The sequence below is a fragment of the Eulemur rufifrons genome, chromosome 21, assembly GCF_041146395.1.
Source record: "Eulemur rufifrons isolate Redbay chromosome 21, OSU_ERuf_1, whole genome shotgun sequence".
NCBI lineage: Eukaryota > Metazoa > Chordata > Mammalia > Primates > Lemuridae > Eulemur > Eulemur rufifrons.
The window spans coordinates 18,712,432-18,726,261 of NC_091003.1; the positions used below are offsets into that span (position 1 = coordinate 18,712,432).

Sequence of the window (13,830 nt, forward strand, 5' to 3'; positions counted from 1 at the left end):
CTGTCACCCGGCCGCTGTCAGCTGCCACACAGAGCCAGACCCGTCTCCTCGTTTTCCGTGAGAACGCAAATCAAAACCGAAGGCCCCGGCTTATGAATCACTGACACTTCAAGACTAAAACGATTAGCCTCTTCACATGGGGCAAATAATTATTTGAACAACTGCCTTTGTTTAGCCGCAGTCCTGTTGCTGAGGGACTAGGTCAGACAGTATGAAGAGTGGAACAGAATAATATTTTACCGTAGGCCGCGCACCAGTATTTGATTTAATTTGGCTTCAGGGAAGCCCTGTCGTGGCTTTGCCCCGGAACCGCGCTGTCCTTTGCTGTCAGGGTGGGCTGAGCACGTCCACTCATCTTCCAGGCGAGCCCAGTTGCATCCGCGCACGAGCCATCATCTCACATTAGGTCAGAGCCTGTCTGGTACCCAAAGGAGAAAATGTCACCAAAGAAAAGCGGCAAGGGTTTAGTGTGAAAGGGACAAGGGTGTGTGTGCGTCTATGGCCCTAGTTTTTAATCAAGGTAGAATGAAGGGTGGCAATCCATGCTCTGACCTGGACCTTCCACTCGCTGTGAAGGGACAGATCTTGGACCAGTCCTGGCCCCACAGCCTGAATGGCCAGGGCCACCTCGCTCGGCCACACGCACGTGGTGAGGCCCTGCGGGGCTGCTGTAGGCTGAGCTGTTTGTGCATCCGGGTCCCTCAGTTTGTAGGCGGGGTCTCTGTCCAAAGACAAAAGGTGCCACAATCAAGGGACCAGATTTAGAGTCGGAAATTCCCCAGGTTTGGTCCAGTCACCCTTCAAAGGTCCAGATCTGGGGACCTTTTGGGATCCTTGGAGTTTCGACTTGTTCTAGTTAAAGAGCCTTTATATATGCCATCCTTATCTTTCTTTATTTTCCTATATTTGAATTCCCTGTTTCCTATATTTAAAGTCTTAAAAATGAAGGTTACGGGACAGGTGGCAAAAGTGAATGATTTGATCAGGAAGAAAAGCACTTGTCATTCACCTCTGCTCGCGATTCACAGAGCTGTGGGGTCACCTGCTCAAGAGCCTAGAAACTTCCTCAGGACTTGATGTGTGTCAGTGAGGCTGGTGCACTGCCTTCCTCAACGCTGGAGCTCAGGGAATTCTCCGGAGACCTTTCATCTGAGACGGAAGCGGGTGCCGGCTCTGCCAAGGGCTCGGCCAGGAGGGTAGCTTGGCTTTGGCCGGGTCACGACCGTGATTACTGCTCTGGGGAAAAGGACTCTCTGTGTTTTGTAAAATGCCCCTTGCAAAATCAGGTAACACGATGAAGTCAGTTTACCCTAGGGCAGATGCAGCAGGAACAAGACTGACCATTTCGGTGCCTGTTTTCTAAATAGATTGAGCGTCTTGGAGATAGCCGGAGGATTTTTGTCCCTAGGAACAATCAGATCTAGATTCAAGAATATGGGGTGGAGGATGGGGCCCTTGAGACCGGCAGCCCCACTGCCAGGCTGCCTAATTGATTTCTGATTGAGACAGCTGTAGCAATATTCAAATGAGGACAGACGTCACCCAAGGACAACAAGCATTTCCACAACTGATTAGGAGGAGGAAAAATGGAGGCAATTACTGGCAAGCTGTCTGTACGACTGAAACTGACGGTGAGAGCACCCAGGATAATCAGTTCCCAGAGGTAGGTGGTGTCCCCACCTCGGCCACTGCTGTTAGGCCAGTGTCATCTCTGTTCCCGCTGATGTTCGGCAAGCGGCCATCTCGGCCTCACCCTGGCAGGTTCTGGGCAGGCCAAGGCACTTCTGCCACTGAGGCCGGAAGTCTCCGTTGTACCAGGTCAGCCAGGATGGAGAGAGAGGTCCCCACACTGCAGAGGCTCCTGTGGCTCCAGCAGTCCCTTCGAGCTGCTTTGGCTGAGGCTGGACCCTGCCTATCAGCCAGGCCCCTCTGGCTCTTGCTGGCCACGGTCATGTTTCTCCAGCACCCAGACCCCCCACCCTGCCCTTCTTGGGTTCTTCAGACAAACCAATGGGCTGTGGTTTGGTTGACCAGTTGAATGGGTTGAATGTTCACTTTTCCATTTCCGGCTGGAATATAGTGTCTACAATCTTAGTGGGTTTCAGTCCTGGCTTGAGTGTTATTTCCAGTAGGTATGTGATATTGTTGACCCTGTATATATCCACCCATGATGACAAAATTTCTCGGAAGCATCACAGAAAATGTTCCTCCACCTTAAACAGTTCTGTTTGATCAATTCACTCAAAGATATGAGTCAGGAAAAAATCCAAAGCCCTATATGAGATTCCCAGCAGTCCTTTGCTGCTGGATTCCTTGCTGTATATAGTAAAGTACATTTCGCCCCAAATCTAATCAGCCCCCAAACTTACAGACCCAGGGTTTTTCTTTCCCTGCCCCGCGGTGAGCAGGGGTTTCCACTCCTCTGGCGTGTGGTGCTGTGAAGGCCCGAGAGGCCTGCCGCGTCCTCCAGTACTAGGGACACCCCCGGGCACAGCGCGGAGGTCACGCACTGATCCTGCGAGCCTTGGTGTTGCACACGGAGCACCTACTTCTGAAGCCAAAAATGAGGCCCCGTGCAATGTGACACTGGGTATCGGTGCTTTCAGAACAGCCCAAGTCCTCTGGCCACCAGGGACGCATACGGAGGACCCCACTGGCCAAAACGGTCACTGAATCAGAATTCCCCACCCAGACGTCCGGGGTCATGGGGGTTGCCTGGGAGAACCGCAGGCTGGACATTTGACGGCAGGACGACCGCTTGGTGGCGGCTCTGTAAGTGGCTGTGGGTGGCGGTGGAGGTGGCGTGGGGGGAGGGACGGGGCTGTGCTGGATCTGTCTTTCTCGGTCCCGCGGTTACGGTTCAGGCCTGGCTGCTCCAGGGAGGCCGTGGATGTGTTTCCGCCTCGTGAACGTCTGTAAACGCCAGAGGGAAAGGGCGACGCGGGCCCCGGGGAAGAGAATAGGATAAATAGCAGGGGCTGTGCCAGCTCATTCCGACCACCTGAAGACAGGTGTGAATTCGTGTTTGACCACCGTGTCTGGCGTGGTGGCAGGCGCTCCACACTGCCGCGGCGCCCTCTGTCGCACAGGCCCGGAACGAGTGACGTTGGCGCTGTCCTGTGCGTTTGGAAGCTCGGGTGCAGGGAGGTGAGTGTCTTGCGGACGTGCTGGGAGCCCTACTGCCTTCTCCCCACGTGCCACCCCACCTGGCAACTCCACGTCACTGTCACCAGCAGCGCCCCGACACAGCAGGCTGACCCAGACTCCGTGGCAAAGGCCTCGCCTCGGAACCCCAGAGTGCCTTCCTGTCCTGGTCCGCTGGCCGAGGGTTTCCGTCCTTCTGGAAGCATCAGGAGACAGAAACCACCCGACAGGCTAACCAGGGAAGTTCGGTATAAAGAACTATCACCTGTGAGGAAAGAGGAATTACAAGCTATAAGGAACATGGCTCTCTAGGACTGCGGAGTGTGCCCGAGCCAGGGTGCGCACTGGAGAAGGTGCGGTTCGGCCCACAGGACAGGGAAATGCTCGCGGCCGGCCCGGCCAGCGCCAGCCTGCAGTGGTGGGGCAGGCAGCGGGCCACCCTGTGACTGACGTGGGGAGCGGTCACTTCCAGCGGCATGCGTGTGCCGCACCCCTGGGAGCCTTCGGAGCAGGGGGGCTCTGCTCTCCACGTAGGGAGGGCTGCAGGGAGGTCACGGCTGGGCCAAGAGCGCGAGGCGCTGGAGGGACAGTGAGCCGCGGCTGGGCAGGCTGCAGCGGACGTCCTCGCACCCACCGCTGACCCAGGCCGGCAGGACAGCCCCTTCCTCCTCGGCGCCCCACACTGACGAAGCTCAGCACCGCATGGGAGAAATGGCTGTACCCGAGTGGTATCCCTGTCGTCGCGGGGCCACCGGGCAGCCCTGCAGCGCTGTGTGCGGTGGCCTCCCTGCTGGGACACTCCGTCTTTCCCTTTTGCATCACCCAGCCTGGCGCACAGCAAGCTCTCTAGTAATACTTGCTGCCCCGACTCACGCTGGCACGGCCGGGGTCGCAGCCCGTGGGGGAGAGTGATGGTGGCGCCTTTGGGGACCGAACAGGTCCGAGTACACCTGGCCTCCGTGTCTTGTTCTGCTTTAGAAGATCCAATTTCTAGAAACTTCAGAGGTCAGAAAACCTGGGTCTTTGTTAGAATTTGTTGGGCTCTGTTAGTTGCCGCTTATTTTACCTTTCGAACCCAAGAGTTCAGGAGCAGCCAGTGCCCTCTCTGCGCCGACAGCCCCAGGCGCAGGGCGGTGTCCCCGGAACATTCCCCGGAACATCTCTCCTCTGGAATCTCACCAACAAAATGCAGCTGGGGCAGAGACGTCGCCTTCTTTTCCCTTTTCACGTTCACGGCAGATGGAGCTTGTCTTTCTGTGTGAGGGTCGCGCTCACACACCAGCGGCAGAACTCGAAGCCAGTGTCCGGGCATCTCCTCCAGCACGTCCTGTCATTTCCCCCGCTGCCTTCTAACGGAGCTGTCCGTCTGCCGTCCACCCCGTGTCCCCTCCAGCCCACGCCTCTCGCCGTCCCCCGTCTCCTTTCACGCTGCCTGGACACGGTTCCCATCCGGGGCCTCACGCAGAGTTGTACCCGCGTGCCAGGCTCGGTGCCAGCCGCGGGGCACTATCCCCAGCCTGGAAATTGGGACATGAGGCTCAGCGAGCAGCCGTCCGATCCCCCAGGCCATGGCTTTAGACTTTCCCTCTCCTCGTCCCCTCTGGTCACTCTCACCAAGTCCCGGCCAGTCTCCTTGTCCCTTCTCTTGGTGTCCATTGCCTGGGTGTGACTTTCTCAGCACAGCTGCCTCCCGCAACGCAGGCTGCCTCCCCGTGCGCCGTGGGGCCCAGCTGGAGAAGGTGTGGCAGGTCCCTGCAGCCAGTGAGGGCCACCTTTGTGCCTGCCCTGCAGGTTCCACAGTCTGGCCCCGTCCCCTCCTCCCGCCTGCCCAGGCCGGGCCTTCCCCAGCCGTCACGTGCCGGGCAGCCTCCTGGGAAGGGCTCGGCTTCGAGCGCGGGTGGGCTCCCACCTCCCGGGCCGACGTTGCACACTGCTGCGGTGCCGTTGTATTTGACATTACTGAGTGTCACTCAACAGTGGCTTCTTGTGTACATTTTGTGTTTCTAAGCATGTCATAGTAAGCTCACAAGCAGGGACTGTGTCCTAAACTTACCTGGCTCCCTGCAGTCCACAGCGGGCGCCAGTGCTGATGGGAAAGCCGAGGCCCGGCTTGCGACAGTGACTTCCAATGACAGGGCCACATGAGGTGACCCCCTCTGCCCTTCGTGGAGTGTCAGAGAAGACACACGCGCTGCCTGCAGGGACGTGCGCTCGCTGGGCTTTAGGTTCATGGCTCAGAGGGGAAGGTTCTGTGGGTGGCCAGCGGAGTTCCTGCACAGGCACGCTGCCACCTGCAGCCTCAGCGCCCGTCCTCTGACCTTGCCCAGCTGCTGTTGTGCCCAGAGACTCAGCCACAGTGGCAGGTGTCCCAGTGAAGGCAGTGGCCTGTGGGACAACACCTGACAGAGACCTGTTGGGGTTTGGGCGAGGCCAGCACCTTGTCCCAACAAGGCTCAGTGACTCTGGAACAGTGGAGGGTGGGTCCAGTTTTGCGCGTGGCAGGTGGCTCACGCCCCACGTGGCCCACATCCCAGGCAGCACAGCTCTTGCTGAGCAGTGAGTGACCGTCTCTGTCATAGCCGCTGACCCCATCACTGAGGTCACGACACCATCAGCTCTGCCACCGTGGCCGGGTCCAGGTTCCCTGGCACATGCCAACAGCGTGGTGGCACCACCTCGGAGCAGCCCACTCGAGCCACATGCGCCTGCCCGGGCCTCAGGTGTGGCCCGAGGGGTCGCAGGGCCCAGGTTCTTACTGCTCTCCCCGCCTCCCTGTGCGGACCCAGAACTGACCCACAGACCACGTGGGGGTCACTGTGACGCCCCCACTTCTTCCTTCCTGGATCGTACACTGGCTCATTCACCCCTTCTTGGGAAACACTGTCGCCCTTAAAGCAAACCAGAAACAAATCGGCCTGACAATTTTTATTTCTGCTTTCTTTAAGTGTAGCCAGAATTTTTTTTTTTTTAAATAAAGAAAAAACAATCACAAGGGGTTCGTAGAGACTGAACGTCCCGCCAGGCATGTGTCACTTTGGGTTAGCCGAGTGGCTCTGCCACCCTGAGCCAAGCGCCCACAGCGGCACGTCAGCTGGGTCAGGCGAGCACACTTGCTGCCCCAGGCACAGCGGCGCCCTGGTGGGCACCCCGCTCGTCACCTCCCCTCGGCAGACGGGTGAGGGTGAGGGCAGCCAGCCCTGCCCCGGGGCACCCGGTGCGTGTGGGCTCGGGGACCCCGGACCTTCTTCCCCCGCGGGCTCTGGGCCTGCGTAGACCCGTCTCCCCGCTGCGGCTGCCGACCTCACTAAGACGCGCGTTGCCTGGGGCTCCGTGCGGCCCTTGCGGAAAGAAACATGTCCGCAGAGGACGGGGAGGGGCGGCGTCTGCGGGGGCTCTGCCTGCACCCCTCCCCCGCGTCCTCGCGCCAGGCCTTTCAGGAGGGATGGGTGTCACATCGGTGCATTGGATCCCCCAGTGTCCCCAGAGGGAACAAGTGGGGACAGCACCCCCAGGCCCAGGGCTAAGGGGCCAGTCCCCTCAGAGGACGAGCACATTCCTCCCAAAAGGTCACAAAAGGTCCTGGAGCCCGGCCCTGCCCCTACTTCTCCAGGGATGTCACCCCAGCCCCCAGCCTCCCATGTTCACCCTGGGGTTCCAGCCTCCCGTCCCCTCACAGTGGAAACGGATCCCGCTCTGGTCCAGTCCCCGTCACGCGCTGAGCGAAGTCGTTCCCACGCCGCGCTCAGGGTGTCCGTGCCGGCCCCGGGGTGTTCCACGACCCGCAGAGCTCTCTCTGGGACAGCCACGCTTTGCATGCATTCCCTGCCTCCTGCAGACACACTGGGTCCAGCTGGGTCTGTCTGGGGCTTTGTGGGCCATCCCCCTTGGTGACCGGTGACCCTGTTCTCCCACCTGGCTCCAGGTCGCCTGCAGACTTGGAGAATCTGTCCTCTGACCTCCTCGGGGCCTGTGAAGCAGGCAGAAGCCCCCGCTGAGCCGGCCCAGCCTGTGACCCGTGTCCCCGCTCGCTCTTGCGTCTTCTGACCCTTTCGTTGCCGGGTCGTCCCCGTGCCGGAAGCCCCCGCCTGGTGTCATCCTCTCTGTTTGCTCCGCAGGGCCTGATGCACTCCAGCGGCCCCGTGGGCCGGCACCGGCAGCTGACGCTGGTTCTGGAGGGGGAGCTCTACCTCATCCCCTTCGCCCTCCTGAAGGGAAGCTCCTCCAACGAGTACCTCTACGAGCGCTTCGGCCTGGTGGCCGTCCCCTCCATCCGCTCCCTCGGGCCGCAGTCCAAGGTAACACGCTCGCTGGGGGCGCCCTGCGCTCGGGGTCTCGAGGCACAGCCTGGCTGGACTCGGCCCTGCGACTAACGCGTGGGCTGTGACCCCCTTGAAAGTGCCATGTTACGGTTTGCTCCCAGGCAGGGTGACTTTAGAGTAGGTCTGGCCAAAGGACAGCCCTCATGACCCTGGCAGTCCCTTACTACCTCAGGACGCCCTGATTTTTCGCATTTCTAAGTTTCTCTGCTGTGACATCGGGGTCACGAGCTGCTTGGAGGCACAAAGCCAGGCCTGACTGGGGACTGAGGGAGCTGCCACCCACTGTTCACACACGACACCCGGTGAGGCACAGCAGATGCCACGCCGCTCACCCTGGGCCTCCAGCCGGCCACCGGCCGGGCACCAGGTGCCGCCCACGGGCCGGGACGGCAGACGGTAACAGGGCTGTCGGGCAGGAGAGGCCAGTATGCCGCGCAGGGACTCGGGTCTCATTTAGCAAGCAGAGTCGGTATGGAAAGAAACGTCCGTACAATCTGGGCCGGCCACAGTCACGGGTCTCGCCCCACAGCCGCTGGCCCTGCCCACCTGCGTGGAGGGACTTTTGAGCCAACCCCGAATCCTCTTCCCTCCTCCAGACTCTCCCGGGCCGGGTCAGCAGCCGAGGCCGCAGCCGCCACGGACCTGTCCGGGCCTCTTTGTTGACCGTGGTCGTTGGCTCGGTCTAACAGGGCCCGGTTTCTGCCTCACAAGTTTTTGGAGATCTTAATTTTGATCACTTCTGTTCCGTTATAGTAGTTTTCTGCTAGAATCAGCTCAAAGTGAAAGAAATGATTTTCTCCAAGCTTCTCAGCTTTCCGTGGCTGACTCCGTGACTCCCAGAATCCCAGACGTGCAGCAAGCTGACCCGGGTGCGGCCGCACCCAGCGGTCCCCACGGCTGCCCACAGCAGCGCCCCGGGTGTCAGGCGCTGCAGCCCCCGCAAAGCTGCTGTTCTGCTGACAGCAGTGAGTTAGCTACTTGCCACCTTGGCCAGGGATCCGGAGAGTCCCGTCTCCTGACGGGCACCCGGGCTTTCTCCCACCCAGAGTCGAGGGCATCCCTGAGCAAGAGCATCAGAAAGTTATTTTGAAATAACTTGACACTTGATGTTTCTCAAAAAGGATCAAAAGTCATCATGGCAAAAAATCAGAACGTATTGCTTCTTTATGCTGGTTGATAATTCAGTGGTATTTTTTATTTTGTAGCATGTAAGGTGGAAGGGAACTGTCACCTCAGTGCCCGGAGCTTCTGAAGGACCGAACTGCCCCTGAGAGTGACTTGCTTTTTTGCACAATTTAACAAAGTCGCTCCTCAAAGCCCCTGATGTACCGGGAGCGGGTGTTCCTCTCATGTGGGGCAGTGCATTGTCGGGCCAGGCGGGCCACCCTGGCCACCACAGCCTCTGCCGTGCTGTCCCCTCAGCCTCCTCCCCCACCCCTCTCAGGACTTGACGACAGGAAGTGGCCCTCCTGCCATCCTGTCCTGACTGTTTTTAAGAGCTTGTCATGACAGCTGTGATTCTGAGTCAGGCACCTGTGTCAAGATGAGGAGCAATTAGAGTGAGTGAGGTCACTGGGGGACGGGGGCGCCGAGCAAGACGCGGCAGGCGGCAGAACTGGCCCCGCTGTGCTCGGCCGGCTGCTGCGGGCAGCCTGGCTGCTCTGTCTGACGGGCGCTCTGCTTGTCGTCCCCTCCTAGTCGCACCTGAGGAAGAACCCGCCCACCTACTCCAGCTCCACGTCCATGGCGGCCGTCATCGGCAACCCCAAGCTCCCGTCGGCTGTGATGGACAGGTGGCTGTGGGGGCCGATGCCGTCGGCCGAGGAGGAGGCCTACATGGTGTCCGAGCTGCTGGGCTGCCAGCCCCTGGTGGGCAGCGTGGCCACCAAGGAGAGGGTCATGAGCGCCCTGACCCAGGCGGAGTGCGTCCACTTTGCTACCCACATCTCCTGGAAACTGTCCGCCCTGGTCCTCACGCCCAGCGCAGACGGCAACCCCGGCAGCAGCAAGAGCTCCTTCGGCCACCCTTACACGATCCCCGAGTCCCTGCAGGTGCAGGACGACGCCAGCGACGGGGAGAGCATCTCGGACTGCCCACCCCTGCAGGAGCTGCTGCTCACGGCCGCCGACGTCCTGGACCTGCGGCTGCCCGTGAAGCTGGTGGTGCTCGGCGCCTGCCAGGAGTCCAACAGCAAGGTCACGGCCGACGGCGTCATCGCGCTGACGCGGGCCTTCCTGGCCGCCGGCGCGCAGTGTGTCCTGGTGTCTTTGTGGCCTGTGCCGGTGGCCGCTTCCAAGATGTTTATCCACGCCTTCTACTCGTCCCTGCTCAACGGCCTGAAGGCCAGTGCGGCCCTGGGGGAGGCCATGAAGGCCGTGCAGAGCAGCAAGGCCTTCTCGCACCCCTCGCACTGGGCAGGTGGGTGCGCGGCTGCCGCCCTGCAGCTGGGGACGGGCAGGGTAGGGCAGGGTAGGGCCAGCCACGCAGGATTCAGGGAGAGACCTCATGTGCCGAGTCCCTTACCTTCTGCCAGACGAGTTTTTTCTTACTATGGCATTAAAGTCATCTTTTAGACCAGGGAGCAGCAGAACTGTTCGCCATCAGATATGAATGTAAAACTCCTGATACTAGTGCACATGGGATGACCTATTTATAGCACCCCCATTGAAACCGTGACTGTAGAGAAAAGGTGTGTGGTGGAAAGACTAGATTTGGTCATCAGAAGACTTAGGATTGATCTAGATCCATGGCTTGGCTGTGTGAGCTGAGATAAGTTACTTACCCTCTCTGAACCTCAGTGTCCTCAGCAGTAACAAGGAGATGATGGTGCTGGTGGTACCGCCCTACCCACACGGGAGAGGATCTGTAGGGAGTGTTTTGAACGTCTTGTGACGCGTGGGGCCCTGCACATTCTGGAAGGCCAACAATGCATGCTGTTAGCGCGCCTGCCTGCAGAGGGCTCGAAGGGTCTGGGAAGCGAAGGGACAAAGTTGCTGTGACAGCTGGTCCCAGGAGAGTGAGAAGGCAGGCACCCAGCCTGTGTTCAGAGCTGCCTCTCAGCTCTGTATGACACCTGCCTCCCCTGGGGTCCCCGGGGGAGTGTGTCCGCAGCAGCCCCCGGGGGCTCAGCTGTGCAGGACACCCTCCTCAGTGCAGACTGAACCCTGGGCCTGTCCCCTCACCGGGCCCTCCCCAGCCAGGGCCGTGTCGCTGACACACCTCGTGGTCCTTTGGTCTGTGTCTTCTCTCGGCATTGGCCCTGCCACCCCCCGGGCAGTGCAAAAGGCCCCGCAGTGGCCAGTGACGGTCCTGACCCGTACAGCAGAGTATCTGAAAGTGTCTTAAACTTTAGGAGACAGAGAAACACCAAAAAATACTCTTTTCTTAAAATCAGTCCAGCTGACATGTTCTGATACCGCTGGTGTCATTTTCCAGAGCTGGGGAAGCCTGCAGTGGAGCCCTGGTGTCGCCAGGCCCAGGGGCCACTGCCCACAGGCCCGTGCAGGCCCAGGGGGATGGGCCAGGTTGTTGAGAAATGGAAACATTTTGTTTAATTCACAAACACAACACAGCTGTAGGGTTTTGCAAAGAGCTATTCAAAAAAAAAACAGAATGTATCCTGTTTCTTCCAGCGGCTGAAGAGAAACGTTGGGCTGGTCCAACAGGCACATACCTGGCCTGCCTTCCCGTCTCTGCCCGGGAGGGTGGGCAGGCAGCAGGCACAGAGGGCCCGCGCTGGCCACGTTGCCACCCTGCTTCCGCTCCCGGGAGACGGAACTCGGAGGGGATCCTGCGGATTCCATTCCTGTTCTCATCACACCATGCGTGTTTTATGCTCCCGGCATCAGAAGGGGTTTGGGGCCCCACCGAGTCCCACACGACGTGCTGCAGGGTTGTGGGAACCTGGGCCCACCCTCTGCCTGGCCGTCCCTTCCTGCAAGGGCCCCTTCCCCTCCGTGTGGGTCTCCACCACGCGCTTGCAGACACGGGAGTTCTGAGAAGGGTGTTTGTTTCGTTTTAGCGATAGACAATATAAAAGTCACAGCTTTGTTCTGGGAGAAGCAGTTTTTAATGGTGCTGCCCTGGTATCATTAAAACAGCTCATTCTCTTGGAATCCCTCTCCCCGTACGATTTGGGGGCAGGTCCCCTGCCCGGGTCCTGCCCTCGCTGCGGGTCATCGTGGGACCTACGTGGGCCGCAGGAACCGAGCGGGGCTGGGGGTCTCCGGCCGCCCACTGAGGTGCCCTCCCGCGCTCTCCGCAGGGTTCCTGCTCATCGGGAGTGACGTCAAGCTGAACAGCCCCTCGTCGCTCATCGGCCAGGCGCTCACGGAGATCCTGCAGCACCCGGAGCGCGCGCGGGACGCCCTGCGAGTGCTGCTGCACCTGGTAAGGGCCGGGTGGGCGCCCGCACGAAGGGGACAGGCTGGGTGTCCCTGTCACTGGGACACGAGCAGGCGGAGGACACCTCGACTGGGGCTTTCTCTAGGACAGTGCTGACTGGCTTCCGCTGACGTCCCCAGGGTGACGGGGTGGGCACCGTGCGCAGCGTCATCCAGGGGGCTGTGGCCGTCCTCGCCAGGATCCCACACCCCGGCTGCTCCAGCCCTGCAGCTTTGGGCGAGTCACTTTGGCTCTCTGAGCCTCAGTTTCCTCATCTGGAAGGGGGATGATAAAACTTTAACATTTCAAGATCATTGTGAGAAAATGTAAGTACCTGGCCCGTCGCAGAGTCCCGGTACCTGGGAGACGTTATTATCCTGTAATCAGGTGACACCAGTCCGCCCCCAAACTCCGCTGGAGGAAGAGCCCAAGTGTGAGCGTGCCCCGGCCAGCCCGCCTGCTCTGTGGAGAGGGCGAGGGACACATGGAGGCCCCATGTCCTCATCTGCACGTTTAAAAGTTATAAACTGAGTCAAGGAAAGGTGACATAGAACTTGTTCTGTCTTTCCACCTTGTTAACAACCTGGCTGGAAGGAGGTTTCAAATAACGTAGAGTCTACGCCACAAACACCTGCCCCGCCCCAGCCCATGAGCCCACAGGGCACGGCAGACGGCCGCCACCTCCAAGCTCTGTCCACACCGATGCAGACAGCCACGCCGTGGCCACCCTCTGGGCCGGTCGCTGCACGTCCTGGCTCCATCCCTGCTCGAGACAGAGGACCCGGGGTGGGGTCCGCACAGGGCTGGGAGTGGGCTGGCGTCTGGGTTCCAGGTGGGCATGTCCCCTTGGCCATGCAGACTTCATGTCTCATGGGGACACCCACGCAGGGCCTTCTAGACCCCTCCTGCCTGGGCACGGGTGTGGCGGCTCCCAGTGTCCTTCTGACGATAGACGCGTCATGCACACGTCTTAAACTTCGGTTCTACCAGAGGGAGGTTTCCTCGGGCCTGCGGGTAATCTGCGTGTGAGCGAGTCGGGAACGCCCTGCCCCGCACGCCTCCCGCGGCTCTCGAGCCAGGCCTGAGGGAGCCCTTTGGGCCAGTGCTGGGAGCGTCTCCGCTGATGTCCCCTGGGTCTGCAGACTGCTCAGGGCCTTTCAGTGGCTCAGCACCAGGCCCCGTCTCAGCTCCCTGTCGCCCCCAAAGTCCCTCCATACCTGCCACCGCCCCAGACTGCTTTTCTTGGGTGGTGGAACTACTCTCTCCACTCACTAGGCGTCCTTCCCCCAGGCCGGGCCTCAGCTGCCCCCACTCAGCCTTGAGGACCCCACGACACATTGGAGGGTTTTCTCTGCTTCCTTGGCTTTATCTCCTAGAGTGGCTGTGGCGGCCATGGGTCAAGGTCACCAGCCCCCACCTCCTTCTAACTACCCTGTGTCTCCTTCGCTGCAGTGGGCAGCGTGTCTCTGAGGCCCTTCTGGCCCAGGGGACTCGGGGCTGGTCGCCTGTCCTGCCCAGGAAGGCTCGCTCCCCCTTGGCTGGTGCGAGTGCACACTTCCTCCTGCCGGGGACACCTGGGCCCCCGCATCCCTGGGTTTCACTGTAAGAAAAGCCTGGGGTGACATTTTGGACAACCGTCAAGCCCCTCCAGGGAGACCATATGAGCCTCACGGGCGTCCAGCAGCTCAGGACGGACAGAAGTTTCCCTGCAGAGAGGCCTGCGGGGGAGGCCGGGTCGCAGCTGTCGCCGTGCTGCTGAAATGCGCCCTCGGGGAGGGCTAACATCGTAGTCACTTGAGGGAACTCAGCGCACAGGTGCCAGGCAGGGGGGCGGGGGGAGGGGAGGTGTGGGCTCCGGAGGCCGGCACTGAAGGACGAGGGCTGAGTCAGGGGGACGTTGCCAGCCGAGGCCCCGAGACGGGCATGTGGGGGGGGGGCAGGGCTCTGAGCTGGGGGCAGTGAGGGTGTCTTAAAGGGCCTGTG

The 13,830-nt window shown here is 60.4% G+C and overlaps 1 protein-coding gene across 1 annotated transcript in view; it reads left to right on the plus strand.

Annotated features, from left to right (window-relative positions):
* TTC28 (tetratricopeptide repeat domain 28) overlaps window positions 1-13,830 on the plus strand; it is a 526,655-nt gene that overhangs the window by 502,181 nt on the left and 10,644 nt on the right. The window contains exons 14-16 of the mRNA XM_069497389.1: window positions 7,260-7,439; window positions 9,162-9,882; window positions 11,729-11,853. Coding sequence (XP_069353490.1) covers window positions 7,260-7,439; window positions 9,162-9,882; window positions 11,729-11,853 — 1,026 coding nt within the window. The remainder of the gene's footprint in view (window positions 1-7,259; window positions 7,440-9,161; window positions 9,883-11,728; window positions 11,854-13,830) is intronic.